The sequence below is a fragment of the Scyliorhinus canicula genome, chromosome 10, assembly GCF_902713615.1.
Source record: "Scyliorhinus canicula chromosome 10, sScyCan1.1, whole genome shotgun sequence".
Taxonomy (NCBI): domain Eukaryota; kingdom Metazoa; phylum Chordata; class Chondrichthyes; order Carcharhiniformes; family Scyliorhinidae; genus Scyliorhinus; species Scyliorhinus canicula.
In genome coordinates, this window is record NC_052155.1 from 183,001,997 (window position 1) to 183,019,975 (window position 17,979).

Genomic DNA, 17,979 nt, shown 5'->3' on the forward strand with positions numbered 1-17,979 from the left:
TTGAATTGAATTTAAATTCCACCAGCTGCCATGGTGGGATTGAAACCATATCCCCAGAGAATGAAGCTGGGCCTCTGGGTTACCGGTGCAGTGACGTTGCCACTGCCTCCCCCTGACAGGGCGAGTCAAATAGTCGCCTCCTGCGTTGTGTCATTCTGGGCCTTTGATATCAGTGTTCTAATAAATGCATTATAAATGCACAACACTACCGACATTTTCTTGTTGTAATTATTTTTTTTAAAGTGGTCCTATTGTCATCAACATCGAAGCCAAGAGAAACCCTGATTGGGGGACAAAAAACTCTTGACAATTGCCTTGAACTTGTAATAATAACTTTTTGTGACAAGTAGGCTCACATTAAAACTGCAATGAAGTTACTGTGAAAATCCCCGAGTCGCCACATTCCGGCACCTGTTCGGGTACACGGAGGGAGAATTCAGAATGTCCAATTCACCTAACAAGCACGTCTTCCGGGACTTGTGGCAGGAAACCGGAGCACCCGGAGGAAACCCACGCAGACACGGGGAGAACGTGCAGACTCCGCACAGACAGTGACCCAAGCCGGGAATCGAACCTGGGACCCTGGAGCTGTGAAGCAACAGTGCTAACCACTGTGCTACCGTGCCGCCTATATTGTGGCAGTGAGAGTCTGCTGTAAATTGCAGATAACAAACTATTAACAATATTTTCATAATGCCATTACTGTCCGTCCCCCCCCCCCCCCCCCCCCCCACCAAGCATCTTAGCGCGAGACTTTCAGACCCTAACTGTTATCGGAATGTTTGTTTGCTCCAATCAATCCAGTATGCAGCTGCCCATGACATTTAATGAATTTAATTGATGAGTATTTTCTCTTTACTACCTCAAGAATTTACATTTGCCGATACAAACTTCAGGCACCCCATTGTGCGCCAGCTGCTGTCTGAAGGTGTACATCTTAAATGGTCTAAAATGTGCCTGTCGTTTCTGAATTAAGATAGCGGGCTTTGCCAGCACGCTGTAAGCCAGGCCTCACACTGTTTTACTTCCTGGGGCCAGGCAGCCAGCAGTTCCTTATTTCTCAAGCCAGTCATTGATTCACAGCGCTCTGTGCCGTACGAGAAAGCTGGCTGCACAGGGCAGTAGACAGGTCGGGAAAGGAGGTGGAGATTTTGGAACTAGGTGTCATATGGAAGCAGATATGCATACGGATGATCCCAAACACCCCCACCCCCCCTTCCCCCACCCCCATCTCTTTAACCAGTGTTCCCCAAGGTTCCGATGCAAATAGAGTGGAGGCCACGGATGGATGGATCCCTAGGGCAGGACCCGAGGGGTGGGTTGGCAAAGGAGCCAACTCCTGGAGGCGCCTTGCCTGTGCTTGGCTGGGGCAAGAGTGGAGCCAAGCGAGGGACAGTCCCATTGGACAACGGTGAAGGGGTGGTGGAAGACAGTGGTGTCTCCAAAGGCGACAAAGTGGTTGTGAGGGGTGAGGAGGGACAGGGCCAGTGCCCTGCAATTGCAGAGGTTGCCACTTGCGACTTCAGTGCCTACCTGGAGACATTCAAATAAGGAGTGGTGGGAAAGTTGGGAACAGATTCGCGGCAACGCTCATGGCCTCTCGGAAGGAGGTCAGAGATGGACAGAAAAAGCAAGAAAGATTTGCGTTTATACAGCGCTTTTCATGACCACTGGATGTCTCTCAGTGCTTTACAACCAATGAAGCATTTTTTGATACGTAGTCACTGTTGATTTACAGGAAACCCGGCAGCCAATTTTTACACAGCAAGATCCCAGAAACACCAAGATAGTCAAGGGGAAAGTCACAGGAGTTGACATGGGTTTCTTCAGGCGAACGCTGATGGCAGTTTTGAAAGGGAAAAGGACAGTTCCCAAGGGAGCGGTAACCTCGACAGGAGCTATGGTCCAGTCTTTTCTCATGCTGGCCTTCAAGATGGGCTGTGGAATGCATGGAGCATTCCAACATTTTAAACTTCGGGAAAGAACATAGAACATCAAACGTACAGTGCGGAAGGAGGCCATTCGGCCCATTGAGTCTGCACCGGCCCACTTAAGCCCTGACTTCCACCCTATCCCCGTAACCCAATAACCTTTTTGGTCACTGAGGGCAATTTAGCATGGCCAATCCACCTAACCTGCACGTCTTTGGACTGTGGGAGGAAACCGGAGCACCCGGAGGAAATCCACGCAGACACGGGGAGAACGTGCAGACTCCGCACAGACAGTGACCTAGCGGGGAATTGAACCTAGGAACCTGGCACTGTGAAGCCACAGTGCTATCCACTTGTGCTACCGTGCTGGGGAATACCAAAATAGGGAATAAGTTCATGCACAAATGCATCGATGTCCATTTTAGTTTTTGGAAGCACAGAGTTCAATCCAGGCCTCTGAATGTAAGTCCATTTAGAAAATTCATGCAGAATCTTCAGATGTAAGTAAACTTGAGTGGTCCGCAAAATATCACTGAGGCTTGGAGTGTCATTTGTATTCAAATTAACACTAAAAGTTTAATGAATAGAAAGAGATTGAATTGGCTAAACGTAATGAGTCATGCATTCAGAGGATGTGCATTTTATCCGCTTACGTTTATCCTCTTATTAGTTTAATCAGCTAAAATCCAGGGCATGTCGATTGAATCTAGAGCAGCAAAACTGTTCATTTATAATCCCACCAGATCCCTCCTGAACACCTCTAGGTGCGCGAGGGCACAGGCTTGATTTCCACAATATTTTGACATCTGGATGGGATTCTCCGGGAGTCGGCGGGGCGGGCAGAAACGGCACAGTGGAGTGGCGGGAACCACTCCGGCACGGGCCGTCCCAAAGGTACGGAATCCTCCGCACCTTCAGGGGCTAGGCCAGCGCCGAGTGGTTTGCGCCCCGCCAGCCGGCGTGGAAGGCCTTTGCCGCCGTGCCAGCTGGGGCCGAAGGGACTCCGCCGGCCAGTGCGGGTCCGCGCATGCGCGGGAGAGTCAGCAGCTGCTGACGCCGGTGAGACCTGCATAGAACGAGCGGGACTTCGGCCCATCGTGGGCCGGAGAATCGCCGGGGGGAGCCCGCCGACCGGCGCGGCGCGATTCCCGCTCCCGCCAAACCTCCAGCGCCGGAGAATTCGGCAGCCGGCGGGGGCGGGATTCACGCCACCCCCCGGCGATTCTCCGACCTGGCGGGGGGGTCAGAGAATCCCATTCTATTGGGCAGAATTTGGCGTTTTTTCTGGCGGCAGAAGCGGCTCACCGAGATCTTCCAGTCCCGTCGGGGTCTATGTAGTTTTGCATGGCTCGCACGTCCCGTTGCCGGGGAACTCATCGTGGGGGGGCGGAATAGGCAGGACCGGAAGATCCCGTCGGAGCGAAGGGCCAGAAAATCCTCCCCGTTATGTTGAGGGAATCTGGGCGGGAGACATTGAGGAGAAAGGTCTTCACAATTTTTTTTTTCTGGGTCACATTGCGAGGACTCTTATTTTTGGAGCATCTTCCTTCCACTTGTGTAACCTTGGGGCCACCGCGGTGAAAGAGGATGTGGGGGCTTCCCTTGTCTGATGGTTAGTTAATTAGCTTCTCCAGGGATGCCACTTCAGATGGTGTCATTAACATTCCTATGGAGCTGTATTACCGGCACAAAAACTCTCTGTAAACTGTAGGGGTGGCACAGTAGTTAGCGCTGCTGCCTCACAGCGCCGAAAACCCAGGTTAAATTCTGGCATTTGGTGACTGTGAGGAGTCTGCACGTCCTCCCCGTGTGTGCGTGCGTTTCCTCCGGCTGCTCCGGTTTCCTCCCACAGCCCAAAGATGTGCAGGTTAGGTGGATTGGCCGTGATAAATTGCCCCTTAGTGTCCAAAGATGTGCAAGTTTGCAGGGATAGGGAGGGTGAGTGGGCTTAGGAGGGGGTGCTCTTTCAGACAGTCGGTGCAGGCTCGATGGGCCGAATGGCCTCCTTCTGCGCTGTAGAGATTCTAAGAGTCTATGATCCTATGAACTAATTTGTCAAGGGGAAAGAAGTTTGATCATATAAGCTACTTTGTGAATACAATCAAAATCGTATAATTTCAGATGGTACTAAAAACTCAACGCTGCGGTTTGATGGAAGCAATGTCAAAATACTGGCTTTGTCTCCCAGAGTAATCTGCACCTGGGTTTTCCCCAAGAGTCCATTAATTTTTCCCTATCTATTCATGCGAGGACGGAAAGAGACGCATCACTGTCGTGAAGGAAGCTCGGGGAAGAACACGGAAAAATAAAATGCTAAATTAAGTAGTCTTTTCCCTGGCTATGGGAAGCTCAAACAATGACTGAGCAGAGGCCTTTAAGATTATGAAAGGGTTTGATGGGGGTAAACATGGAGAAGATTTTTAGCAAGGCCAGAACGAAGGGCAATAAGTATGAGTTAGTCACTAAAAACATCCACAAGGGAGTTCCCGAGAGACCTCTATATCCAGAGAGTGGTTAGAATGTGGAATTTGCGACCTTAGGGAGTGGTCGAGGTGACTATCATAAATGCATTTAAGGGGAAGCGAGTAAGTAGAGGAGGGAGAAAGGAATAGAGGGCTATGATGATAGGGGTGAGAGGCAGTCTGGTGCGAGGAGCTCCTATGGGGCAAAAAACATTAACACAGGCCAGTTAGGCTGAGTGGCCTGTTTCCATACTGAAAACTCTTATTGGTGGGAAAAGGCACCTTGTGTTGTATTTTACACACTTTGCTCTGTTTTTATAATTATACACGGCCTCCACCAGTAAACCACTGGTGATTATAGATTCCTCCCACCCGGCAGAAATTAAAGTCATTGGGCATGATTTAACGGAAAAATTTCCATGTGTCTTTTGGCCGCGATTGGTGGGATCTTTCTCGACAACACGGTTGCGAGATCGCGAGTATTTAACAGCACTTAAGGCCAGGAATTAGCCCCCAGGACATTCTCGCCATTACTGACTGTCTCGCTGTCAGGTTTGGCAGACCCGTGTCTCAGCGCCTCCCCACTAACAAGGGGGAGCTGCTTATAAACCCTCCCTCACCACTCACTCCGAGTCAACACACAAGCATGGCAGTACGCAGTGCTGCTTCTCACTTTGGGGATGCTGACCTTGGCCAGGCTTCTCGACACCATCGATGTGAGACGGGACATCCTGTTCCCCTTGGCGGACCAGCAATAGGGTCACTAATGGCTCCTGGGGGGCAGTGCCAGCGGCTGTCAGTGTGGGCAGCACGACCAGGAGGGCCGCCATCCATAGAACATAGAACATAGAGCAGTACAGCACAGAACAGGCCCTTCGGCCCTCGATGTTGTGCCGAGCCATGATCACCCTACTCAAACCCACGTATCCACCCTATACCCGTAACCCAACAACCCCCCCCCCCCCTTAACCTTACTTTTATTAGGACACTACGGGCAATTTAGCATGGCCAATCCACCTAACCCGCACATCTTTGGACTGTGGGAGGAAACCGGAGCACCCGGAGGAAACCCACGCAGACAGGGGGAGGACGTGCAGACTCCACACAGACAGTGACCCAGCCGGGAATCGAACCTGGGACCCTGGAGCTGTGAAGCATTGATGCTAACCACCATGCTACCCTGCTGCCCAACGCGGAAGAAGACCAGTGACCTCCATCGAGCTGCAAGGGTGACTTACCACCTCTCTCCTGGCATCAGTCCCGCCTGCCACTCCTCATAACCCCATCCCTCCAGAAATCACTGGCTGACACCTCGCACCCTCCCCATATCTGACCTTCATGCTTGCTCCTTAGAGCCCACGGGCACCCACCAGTACAACCCCTTCATGTCCAGTTGAGGCACCCACACATGCCATCTGTTATAGACCCCTCAACCCATCAAGCATACGGTTCACAATGCCCTCTGTTTAACCCCGCAGGAGAAGATAGCCCACAATAAGCAAAAAAGGCCCGGGCGGGGCCGGCGGTGGGGGGGGGGGGGGGGCACGGCGGAGTACCAGAGATTCGAGTCCTCATCACCTATGGCAAACGGGCCTTGGAAATAACCGGATTGTCCGAGGAGAGAGCAGTCACCAACAGCGAGGTTGGCCTGCGAGGTGATATTCCCCCCCACGCAGTTCCTAAACAAATTGGACAATCTTGCCATTCACTTGTGTTACGTATCAGTCTCAGTCCACGAGTCTCCGTTGTTCAAGCCGCCTTATACGGCCTAATTTCACTGGAACCTAGGCCCAGTATCCACATGTTCCACTGCCGTTCAAGGTGTAGTAAAGCAGCCTCAACGTCCAGCGTGTTTGACTCGCGGTGACATGCAGCTCTCACCACACTCAACAATATAATCACCAGCAATCTGCATCAAGTTGCTCATTCAGATCAATCCATCTCTCTCCCTCCCACCTGCAGTTCCCAGCAGTGGAAAGTCGCACCGACCAGAGCACGCCAGATGAGACAAAGAGCTCCCCTTCCCCTTTGCCACCCCAGGCAGCAGGTCATCTTACCATTCTCCCTTCCCTTACTGCAGGCCACAAAAGCGAAGAGGCAGCAGCAAACAAACACACAGCCTCCAGGCAGCTGCAGGTGGGAGCAGCAACAAGCAGCAAACATTGCTCATTTGGATCAATCTGCTCTCATTCCCCCCCCCCCCCCCCCCCCCCCCCCCCCCCCTCACGCAGCTCGCAGCATTAGACTCCCAGCAGTGGAAAGTTGCACCGACTCAGAGCATGCCAAAAGAGAGATAGAGCTCCTCTTTCGCAGCCCAGGCAGCAGGTCATCTTCCCACCCTCCCCTTCCAGAAAAGGAAGGAAAAGCAGCAGCAGCCTCCGGGCTTTTGCAGCCACCAGCAGGAGCAAATTCAACCTGCGGCACCACTTCAATATTATTTTATTGGCAAAAACGATCAAGCTGTGAAGTGCTGTCACAACTAACAAGGCCAATTCCTCATGAGCAATAGCCATCAGCTGTGAAGCTGGAGGCTGCTTCCAGTCAAAGGGAGTTAAAGCAACCATCAGCATAGGACCAAGAGCCAGGCTCCGTCGTGGAAGTGTTTGGTGGGACAGACAGGCAGCAGCTGCCGTTGCCCCTGTTACGAGTATCCACAATATTTCAAGATGGCTTGAAGGCCTCATAGACGAAGAGTCCCGTTTCCCCTCCCCCACCTAACCGAGTGGCGACTCCCGACCTGGAACATTTCAGCCCCCCCCCCCAACCAAGCCCTACCCCCTTGAGGGGTGTTCCCCCCCCCCCCTCCTCCCTTCCCCGAGTGCCTGGGACCCAGATTCAGTGTGCAGGTCAGGTAGACTGGCCATGCTAAATTGCCTCCTAGTGTCCAAAGGTTAGGAGGGACCATGGCGATGGGGCGAGGATTGGGCCTAGGTGCAGACTCAATGGTCCGAAAGGCCTCCTTCTGCACTGCAGGGATTCTAAGATTCCATCAGGCCATGAAAGGTGGGGGCAGAATTAGGCCCTCGGCCCATTGAACGCAAGGAACTAGGTTTCATCAGATAATAATCAAGACAGTTCTTTCTCCAAGTGCTTCTGTTTCCTGTACATTTGCAGTCACGTTGCATGTTTTACACCAGCATAATAATTTCTGTTTGTGATCGTATTGTAATGCTGGGAATGTCGCTGGAGGGACGTGATCTCCACAATGGCACTCTCCAACAAGGATAGCATGTAGGAATCAAACCTCAGCATACAGGAGGTCAAAGGCTTTTTTCTTGTTGACTTTGGCCGGGTGTATATTTAAACAGGGGGAGTGATGGTGCCCCCCCCCCAAAAAATCTGGAGCATCCTTGAATGAGACAGTGGAGAACTCTGTACCCCGATGGTCCTATCCTTCCCACGCGGGCAGAGGAACCAAATGACTTGAAAAACTGTGTGGCTGGGGAAATGAGACAAAATTAGACGTCGAATCTGGTGATTACCCACGGAGAGAAATCTTACCATTCCACCACCAGCCACCGCACCATTCATGGTCATGTCTATTTTGTCAGACTGTCTGGCCATCGGGCTCTTGGGTGAGCCCGAACGACTCTCGTGTCAGCAAAGACCTTACTTCATTCCTATTCCACCCCCAGCTGCTTTCTCACACTGAACTGCAGAGAGCACAACTCGGGTTTGACCCTAAACTGAATCGGCCATTCTGACCCAATTCATTGAAGCTTCCTTCCCGAGCTTTGTCTTTCTCCCTTTCTTTAACAGGCACCTCATTGGTTGAACTCTATTACTGATCAATACCCGTCCTGTTGTTTGAAGCCTCTGTGCTGTTATTCATTACAGCAAGGTCAATTCATGAATTCAATAAGTTGCCTCAAAAGGTGTTTCTTTTATAAATTTAGAGTACCCAATTATTTTTTTCCCAATTAAGGCACAATTTTCATACAGATTTCATAGAATTTACAGTGCAGAAGGAGGCCATTCGGCCCATCGTGTCCGCACCCACTCTTGGAAAGAGCACCCTACTCAACACCACACTATCCCCCATAACCCAGTAACCCCACCCAACACTAAAGGCAATTTTGGACACGAACGGCAATTTAGCATGGCCAATCCACCTAACCTGCACATCTTTGGGTTGTGGGTGCGAAACCCACGCAGACACGGGGAGAATGTGCAAACTCACACGGACAGTGACCCAGGGCCGGGATTCGAACCCGGGTCCTCAGCGCCGTAGTCCCAGTGCTGACCACTGCGCCACATGCCTCCCTGCCTCAAAGGTTTTTAAAGGATCAGGAATTTTATTGGGATTATAGAAAACATCAATGTTTAAATTAAATTTGTTGCTTTTGGGGTTATTCTGCCTCTGGTTTAACCATTCCTTCTCAAGCCTGTGGTCTGGTTATTAAAGGTTGGTGATCTTTGCTTTCTATTGGTTCCGTTGAGTGATTCTAAAAAGAGTTCAGAAATCAAATTGAGAGTATGAGAAACCAGTGTTGACTTACTAACAGCAAAGCTTTAACCCACTTTGATTAAAATATTGACTAATTTTATACACGCATGGTGGAAGAATATCAGTGTTTCTCCTGAATGGTTTGTCTCCAATACATTAGCAGCAAGACCCACTTGACTCAGTAAAACTTCTACAATGTTGTCCAACAATGGTTTTGGATCCTAGTCCCAATCTGTGATCAGATTGTGCTGAAATCGGTGAATTTTGTGAAATGGGCCCCTACATTGTCCCACGAAAGAGTCCGTCAAGGTGTAATCTCATCTATTGAGAAGAAACACCTGTTGATTTACTGCTGACTTGTTCTCTCTCATGGCTCTAACCTCATAGAATTCCTGCAGTGCAGAAGGAGGCCATTCGGCCCATTGAGTCTGCACCGACCCTCTGAAAAAGCACCCTACCTAGGCCCACACCCCCGCCCTATCCCCGTAACCCCGTGCATTGATCATGACCAATCCACCTAACCTGCTCCTGTTTGGACTGTGGGAGCAAACCGGAGCACCCGGAGGAAACCCACGCAGACACGGGGATAACACGCAACCTTTACACAGACAGTCACCCAAGACCGGAATCGAACCCGAGTCCCTGGAGCTGTGAGGCAGCAGTGCTAACCACTGTGCCACCATGCAGCCCCTCCCTTTCTGATCAGCTCCCTATTTCTTTGCTCCGATCTTGAGCAAAACCAATTAAACTAAATTGAATAAACTGAAGGACAAATTAAAGGGACAGCCCCTTAAAGGGATACTTGCCCTGAATAAAAATAAAATCAAAAAATGAAACATCAAACCGAAACGTGATTATGCACCCCAGTCCCCGCTTTGCCCACGGGGCACGGAAGACCCTCTGCGATGCCGGAAAACACCGCGTGCTCCCTCTGTGGAGAGCCCTGCCCGCAAATGTATTGCAGTATAGGGACCCTATTTCTTTATTGAATCTTCAGTCCTGGTTAACAGTCCAAGAAGCCACAAGCCCCAGCGACTGGTAAAAATATAGAACCCTTCATTATGTGGACTTGTTAGACCCATGTTTGAAATATTTGTGCTGCAATTGTGTAGATTTTGAACCTTCTTAAGTAAATGTAAGCAGATAAAAATTGACAGTCGATGTGATGAAAGATTCATAAACTTGTGTTGCTAAAGCTGAGCAACTAACTATTTTTAATCTAAGTGCTCTGGAGTTCTGTTCGACCGCTGATACCGAACGTTCACCATACAGTGACACCAAAACTCCCTTTTGTTTCTTACTCAATAACCGTATTCAGTCAAACAAAGAATAACTGTTAAAACATATTTAGAATGCTGATGCCTTGATGTTTTGTTACTGCATGGAGCTCGGAATAGTGCATGTACTGTTCTGCTGTGTAAGTTTGCATGTGGTAACGGTATCCAAAAATTGGGTGAATATTCTGTTTAAGTATAATTTGAAAGAGTGAATGCATGATTAAGAGAACTTCAAGCTTTGCCTTAACAGAAAGGTAACTGCTGTAAAACCTAAAATGTGATTTGTTTCTCTCTGATCGGAATGACTAAGAATGTGCCTGTGAAACACAGCATTGTTCTTTAGATGTGTTGTGTATTCATTGCTGGTTCTTGTTATTTGCAGCAGAGGCAGATGTGAATCAGAACAATGGATCCCCCTCAAAGCCAAAGAAGATGGTGGCGACAGGCTCCAAGAACGTAGAGGACCCAAAGAATGCCTGGAAGTCACCCAATACAGCTGAGGCAGCTGTTCGCCCACACTTGGTCCGCCTCTTTTCCCGTGACGCACCAGGACGTGAAGACAACACCTTCAAAGACCGCCCATCGGAATCAGAAGACCTTCAGGCCATCCAAGAGGATAGCTCAGTTCCTGTGGCGGACTCAGATTTGATGGAAGTGCAGAAACTGTCCTCACAATCATCAACTAAGAAGGGACAAGTAGCAAAACAGATGGCCTCTGCAAGTGCCTCAGACCATGCTAAGCAAGCTGGAGGAGCCCACTCGAGGCAAAGAGACTCGGGCCTACTCGACCAGCTGGGAAAGTTTTTTGGGCAAGAAGGTCCCAGGAGAGTACCTGAGAAGGGAAAGGTGAGCTCTGAGGACTAAGCAGGAGCCTAAAACACTCAGAAGAGGGGTCTCCAAACTGTCTCAGTTAGTAGCAAGAATTGAAATGGCCAGGGCGCCCACTCTAAATGTTGATGGTCTTTTACCTGCTTTAATTTTTAAAAGATAGTTTTGTTTATAATGAAGAACCCCTGTTTTTTTTTTGTGTGTATGGCTTGTACTAGAACATTGGCATTATATTTTGTGCGTTATGTTTTCCACCTTGATTATTGTAAAAGGAGCGTGCATGGCTAATATGTAAATAATAGTTACTGGTTAAAAAGGAGTGTGATACAGGGATGAAGCAAGTGGAGCTCTCAAAGTCTTTGAGGAGCTTTCAGTTTCTGGACTAACTAATTCATCAGATATTATGACAATAGCTTCTAAATTCTTGATGCATCTTCCAGCAATCAGCTGGAAGCTGAGTCCAATGTTGAGTGGTTCAGTGATTTGGTCAAAATTAATCTCCCGGAGAATCAGTGAATGATTTGCATTCCCCAAATCAGGTCATCTGGAGTGAACTGGTTCGGTGATGTCTCCAGTAGACAGAACCTTGAGGTTTCTGACACTATCTCCCATATCAGGTGCCCCCCTTTGGCGGGGCTTTTACCTGAAATCTGTATTAGCCCGGTTGTGGCCAATTTAAGTTCGACCCACTCCGACGAACAATCGGTCACTGAAAAAAAAGGACATTTTAAGATTCTGTTGCAGCCACTAACCTTCGCCAAAGCCAACTTTACGTTAATTGGCATCACTTTTATCTAATCGCACTTGTTTAAAAAAAAAGAATTGGCCCTCCTAAAATTGTAGAGATCGAACCGTTTAATTCCCGACCCGTTTCCCTTTCTGTTAGACTGTTCCACGGCTTTGTTTCAGTTTGTTTGTTGCGGCCTGCGATTATACCTCATTAATAATGTTGAATTGAAAGTAATTACTATCTGCCAACGCTTTTGCTTGCCATGACTGGCTAAGGTCGTTTCCCGCGCCTTTTGCACGGTCCCTGCATGTTGGGGTCGCCCTCCTTGCAAATATACCTTGACTCCGAGAAAGCGAGAGCCCAGGCGAATGTGAGGAAAGAACGTGGTGGGCTTTCGTTGCCTCGTACGATCTTTCAGACACGAGTTAGTAAGTCAGGTACAGCCAACTTCATCATTGATATTGCTCACGATTTCTTACTGCTGGGTAATATATGGATTCAAACAACAATTCTGCAGAAATTACACAGGAAACAGAAATGTGCTGGCATTAGCTCTGCAGAACAAGGTTATAAATAGCAATGGTTCTAAGGTGATCACCCTGGTGGGGTGATTTTAGAATCCTATTAGATTTCCTTTTCTTAAGGAACCTGACTGTTATCATTCCTGTACAATATACAAATTGCTTTGTCCTTTCTCAGTACTGCTCGTCACTTTTGTGACTTGTTTGCAGCTTGTAAATAAGTGCATTTGTAGCTCTTTCTTGAAGATGTCAGACCCAGTCCGTCAGAATGATCAGAACGTGATGTCGTGCTTTAATAATCGCACACACTTAGGGTGTGGTCATCAGAAACATAGTGAATAGCTGTTGTACATGGCACACATTATAGTGAAAGAGGAGTGGCACTAGGCATTCACGACCCATTATAGCGTGATATCCTCCCCATTTTACCCAGTGACAGATAAATAGAGACGCTACAATTTGCATTTTATCCTTGGGTGGAAGAGCAAACCTAATCGGCACCTCATCGACAAATTACGCAGCGCAATTTGATTCCGCAGGAGGATTAAAATAGAATTATATTGCCATTGATTGGGAAAGGCATCTCCTGAACTATCCTTCAGAGAGTGACGTGTTGACTGCTATTGAAAAGCATTCTGAAAAAATTATAAATGCCTTAATAAAAGATTTTGTAAAAAAAAAAGCATTCTGAGATTGAAGAGGATGCTTCAGACCTGCTGTGTGGTTGGGGAGCAGTACCTGCGAGTTCAGAATTGCCTAGCGCTCCTAATCCCTAACCCTTCAGCTCAACCAGGCAGGAATGGGCTCGCTGGCAGTCTCAATTCAATGCATTTGCATGGCTGCTCGCCCCGCCTGCTCCTTGTCAATATATTTTTCTCTTAAGGTTGTGCCGTCCTCATGAACCCAGCCCACTGCTGCAATTAGCAGCAATAGTTAGACACTTGCTCTTTGTGCGAGCACTGCCCTGACACTAAACCTGATTGCGTTCGAATTTGCAGAAAAACACATTCTTTGACAGGAACAAAAGTGGTTGGGTGGGAATAAACGCCCACACGCTCCAAGGAATGACCCGGTGAATTTTTCTCTCGCTCACACAGACACAGACACAAACTGAAATTCGATGCTGCAACAAGTGCCATTCTGTTCAGTAGCGAAGGCAGTATTGGGGATATGGGAGTATTGTGATTGGTGCAGTTTATGCAGGTGGAATAGCTGATCACCCCAAACAGTCACAGAGACACATCTTGCTGCCTGTATCCAACGCACTGAGATGTGTTGGAAGGCAAAGGAAGTTGTATTTTGACCAGTTTCATCGACCTTTTGCAATCGATGCACATTTAAAGTTTCAATCAAAATGACTCCACAAACTGCTTCTGCAGAGTGTCCAGGGTCATGCAAATTAAATGTGCTCCAGTAAGGTTACTTGCATCCTTGATCCAGTGACTGCAGTGTTACATTTCTGCCTGGTACACCTCCGATGGTGGAAGTTTTTGTGATCCTCTGATCAGAGATTTCTGTTGAAGTATTTCCCACCAGTCTCTTGTGAATACTCTGAGCAAAAGTAGGTGTCATCGGCCTCGCACCAGTGATGTTAAACACACTTCGATGCAGCGGGGTGATTTAATCCCTCGTTAAAATCACATGCCTCTGTGGTTGTTCTGTCCACCTTGACTCCCACTATTGTTCCAGAGTATCTCTGCTGCCCGCCCCTCTATCTCCTGACCTGTGTGCCGCTCCAGTTCTATTTCATCAGCCCCACCCTTGCCTTTTATTCAACCCTGCATGTTAACCTGACCGGGTTTTGCTGCTGGTTTGCCCCCTATTGCATAGAAACATACATAGAAAATAGAAGCAGGAGGAGGCAATTCGGCCGTTCGAGCCTGCTGCGCCATTCATTATGATCATGGCTATTCCTCGAGCTTGTGTTGCCCATTCCAGCAGCGACAATGCTTTATGGTATTGGGTGTGAAAAGCTTTGAGACATAGATTCCTACTATAAAATCCCAACAGTGCAGAAGGAGGCCATTCGGCCCATCAGGTCTGCACCGAACCTCCGAAAGAGCACTCTATCCAGGACCCCTCCACCCTGCCCTATCCCCGTAATCCCGTAACCTAACCTGGACACAGAGGGACAATTTAGGGTGGCCAATCCACCTATCATGCCTCATGGGGTCGCGAGTCCTTGGCTTTCTTCTACTAGTGCCTCGCCCAGGAGGGGGGGTCTGAATGCTGCCTGAGAGGAGGGTGTGATTCATATTTTTCTCCCCAATTTGTCCTCAGTGGGCAAAAGGAAGCAAAATCCAGGGGCATTGCTTCAAGGAGCGGGGTGAAAATTGAGCATTTTGATCTGGGGGAAGAAGTAGAGAAAGAGCCATAAATAGCGCCACCCCTCATCAAGCCAATCCCCTGAGTCGGCCAGTCATGACATTGTTGTACCCTGTGGCTAAACACGTACCTTCTAAGGCAAAGGAAGCTGAAAGTAACGGTGAGAGCGAAGAAATCAAAATGGATTCTAATTGAAGATTGTAAAATGTGTCATATGTCTTTCTAGTATTTGTTGCATAGAATTGCTCAGGCGGCCAAAGGTGTTATTACCCGATTAAAAATGGTCACTTTTTAAAAAGAAAATCAAATATTTCAATAATCCAAACCGAAGAGCGTAATACAAAGCTTTGTACAAATCTTGTCATTGGGTGGTGGGATTTGTTTTTTTTTTCATATAGATAAGTCAGTAGATAAGTCATGTTTGTCGTCATTGTCTGGTGTATTCAAAGTTTAACTCACCTTCCTGTATACTTCAACCAAAGCCATCTGTAAATATTCACACTGCAGTGTTATATGGGACATACAGTGCAAACCATACAAGATCTTGTCTTCAGGGTTGGTAGGATCATGATTGAACGGCATGCGTAATCAATGTCCTGATTTGCTGGGACGAAATGGAACTGCCATTAGGGGGTTTTGAGCTAAATTATTTATTTTCTGGGACCTTCACAGTCGAGAAGGGAAATGGTTGCAAGTCCTGGTGTTTAGACTTTTGCCAAGGCCACTCTACCACTGGTTGCTAGGCAATACTGGCAGCCACCTGGCGCAAGTTCTCCTCACCCCACCCCACCCGATGCTTCCCCCTATTTTTTCCTCTCACGGGACGGGGAAATTGAGACTGCATGTCTTCTTTTGAGGAGAGGCAAAAAATTACAGCCACTCCTGACTCGAACACACCGATACATCAAGAGTCAATGCCAACTCAACTCGCGTGCCTACTGATTTGGATCTGAATCTATGATCTTGTGAGGTTTCCACTGTGTGTGCTGCCCATTTGTTTCGAATTGTCTTCATGTGCAGTCAATAAAATAATTGGTGTGTTCAACTACCTTTTTTAAAAAAAAAAAAAATCACATTATATCAAAGATGTTTTTTTTCTTACAGTTTTGTAGCTGAAGATTAACAATATACTACAGCAGATTATGTCCTGTTGGTTATCTGTGTATGATGTGCATCTTTTACATTGTGACTGTGGCTTCAGTTTCATTCTAAACTGCATCTTCTAACAAATGTAAATGGCTGTTAATTGCTTACATTTAAGATTATGCATTAAACTCTAACATGAATGTAGCTATTTATGAGTGGTGTACATGAGTATGTGTTATATAATGTCTAACCTCTGAAGACGAGCTGTGCTGTTTTCTATAATGGCCTTTCTCATACACTTGTCACATGGTAGATTGGCAACCCTTTACCTTTGAGTTACATTCTTGGTGGATAACAGAATTTGTACATGAAGCCACAAGGAATGCTCATTGACCTTCCAACCCCATCGCTGACTTGTACAGATTGAGTGGCATTTTAATCATTCTCATCCGATGAAGAATGGATGGAAGATTGAAGATGTGCCGCCATTGTCCACCCTGCGCTACACTTTCCAGAGGTAGTCCTCGGCTCACTCAGCCCTAATCTCTGTAGGTTTGGGATTTAGGCTCCAGACTCGAGCACACCGTCTAGGCTGAAGCTCCAGGGAAGTACTAAGGGAGGGCAACACTTTCAGTGGTGCCGCCTTTTGAATAAGCCATCAAACCAAAGCTCCAGCTCCTCTGTCAGGTAGATATAAAAGATACCAGGGCACTGTTCAAAGAGCAGTAGGGAGTTCACTCAGTGACATTTATCCCTGAACCAACATCACTGAAAATAGGTGATCTGGTCATTTATTCCATCGCTCTGTATGGACTCTTGCATGTTCAAATTGGCTGCCGTGCTTGCCAAGAGTGCAGCAATGGCTAAATTCAAAAGTATTTATGTGGCTGCCAATGCCTTGGGACCTATCGTTCCTTGAAAAGAGCTGTAGAGTGGTAAGTCCCTAAGTTTTTATTTCCCCTCAAGGAGATGCGTGGCTCCAGATTAGTTTCCTAATCATCAACATTCTTTCTATGTGACCTGGTAACCTGGGTCCATCAATATGGTGAGTGACAGCCACTGGATGTACTGATACAGGAAATGGTCTGTCCGATTTAAGTGCCGCAGTGAGGGTTTCTATTCGGAATGTGCAAGGTTGCAATGAAGCAAGTCGACACACTTTAAAAGATGATGTGGCTGGTTAGTGAGTAAGCCACGTGGTTTGGGGAAAATGCATTGCGGTGCATGAGAAACTTCAGAGAGTAGTGAACACCGTCCAGTCCATCACGCAAACCTGCCTCCATCCATTGACTCCAGCTACACCTCCCGCTGCCCGGGGAAAGCAGGCAGCATAATCAAAGATCCCTCCCCCCCGGCTTACTCACTCTTCCAACTTCTTCCATTGGGCAGGAGATACAGAAGTCTGAGAACACGCACTAACAGACTCAAAAACAGCTTCTTCCCCACTATCACCAAACTCCTAAATGACCCTCTTTTGGACTGACCTAATTAACACTACATCCTGTATGCTTCATCCGATGCCAGTGCTTATGTAGTTACATTGTATATCTTGTGTTGCCCTATTATGTATTTTCTTTAATTCCCTTTTCTTCCCATGTACTTAATGATCTGTTGAGCTGCTCGCAGAAAAATACTTTTCACTGTACCTCGGTACACGTGACAATAAACAAATCCAATTCAATTGGGATGTTGAAAGAGCACGGCCCTTTCTGCTTTCGAGAAAGAAATTACAGTTTAAGTGGCCAATGCCACTGATCGAGTTTACTGTGAGTCACAGACATTTTCCTTTATCCTTTCACGGGATGTGGACGTCGCTGGTAAGGCCAGCATTTGTTGCCCATCCCTAATTGCCCTTGACCTGAGTGACCCATGAGGGATGTGGAAGAGTCGACCGGAGTCACATGTAGGCCAGACCAGGTAAGGATGGCAGATTTCCTTCCCGAAAGGGACCAGATGAGTTTTTAAGGACTATGGATGGTCACGATTACTGAGATTAACTTTCAATTCCAGATTTTATGAATTGAATGCAAGTCCTGCCAGCTGCCATGGTGGGATATGAACCGGTGTCCCCAGAGCATTACCCTGGGCTCTGGGTTACTAGTGCCGGTGACGTTACCACCATACTGTCTCTTCCCCCCACCCCCATGTTTTCAGTGTGAAACTGCCCCATCGCCACCCACCCAATGTTGCATTTTAGGTCCTGTAACCTTTATTATCGATGTGCCTCATGCCAGCTGTCTGTGAGCAGCACAGGGTGAATCCCTCTCTCTCTCATCTGCTGTTCATAATTTACATCCATGGTTTGAACTTTGGAATGAGAAACACAATTTCTGAACTTGCAGATAGCAGCAAATAATAATAATAATTGCTTA

At 47.7% G+C, this 17,979-nt stretch overlaps 1 protein-coding gene across 6 annotated transcripts in view; it reads left to right on the forward strand.

Moving 5' to 3' along the window:
- Positions 1–17,979, forward strand: part of LOC119972818 (myelin basic protein) — a 187,608-nt gene that overhangs the window by 130,180 nt on the left and 39,449 nt on the right. For 5 of the 6 annotated variants that reach the window (XM_038810257.1, XM_038810260.1, XM_038810259.1 and 2 more), the window contains one exon: positions 10,500–10,963. In XM_038810257.1, coding sequence (XP_038666185.1) covers positions 10,500–10,963 — 464 coding nt within the window. The remainder of the gene's footprint in view (positions 1–10,499; positions 10,964–17,979) is intronic. The other variant, XM_038810258.1, reaches the window with a different exon arrangement.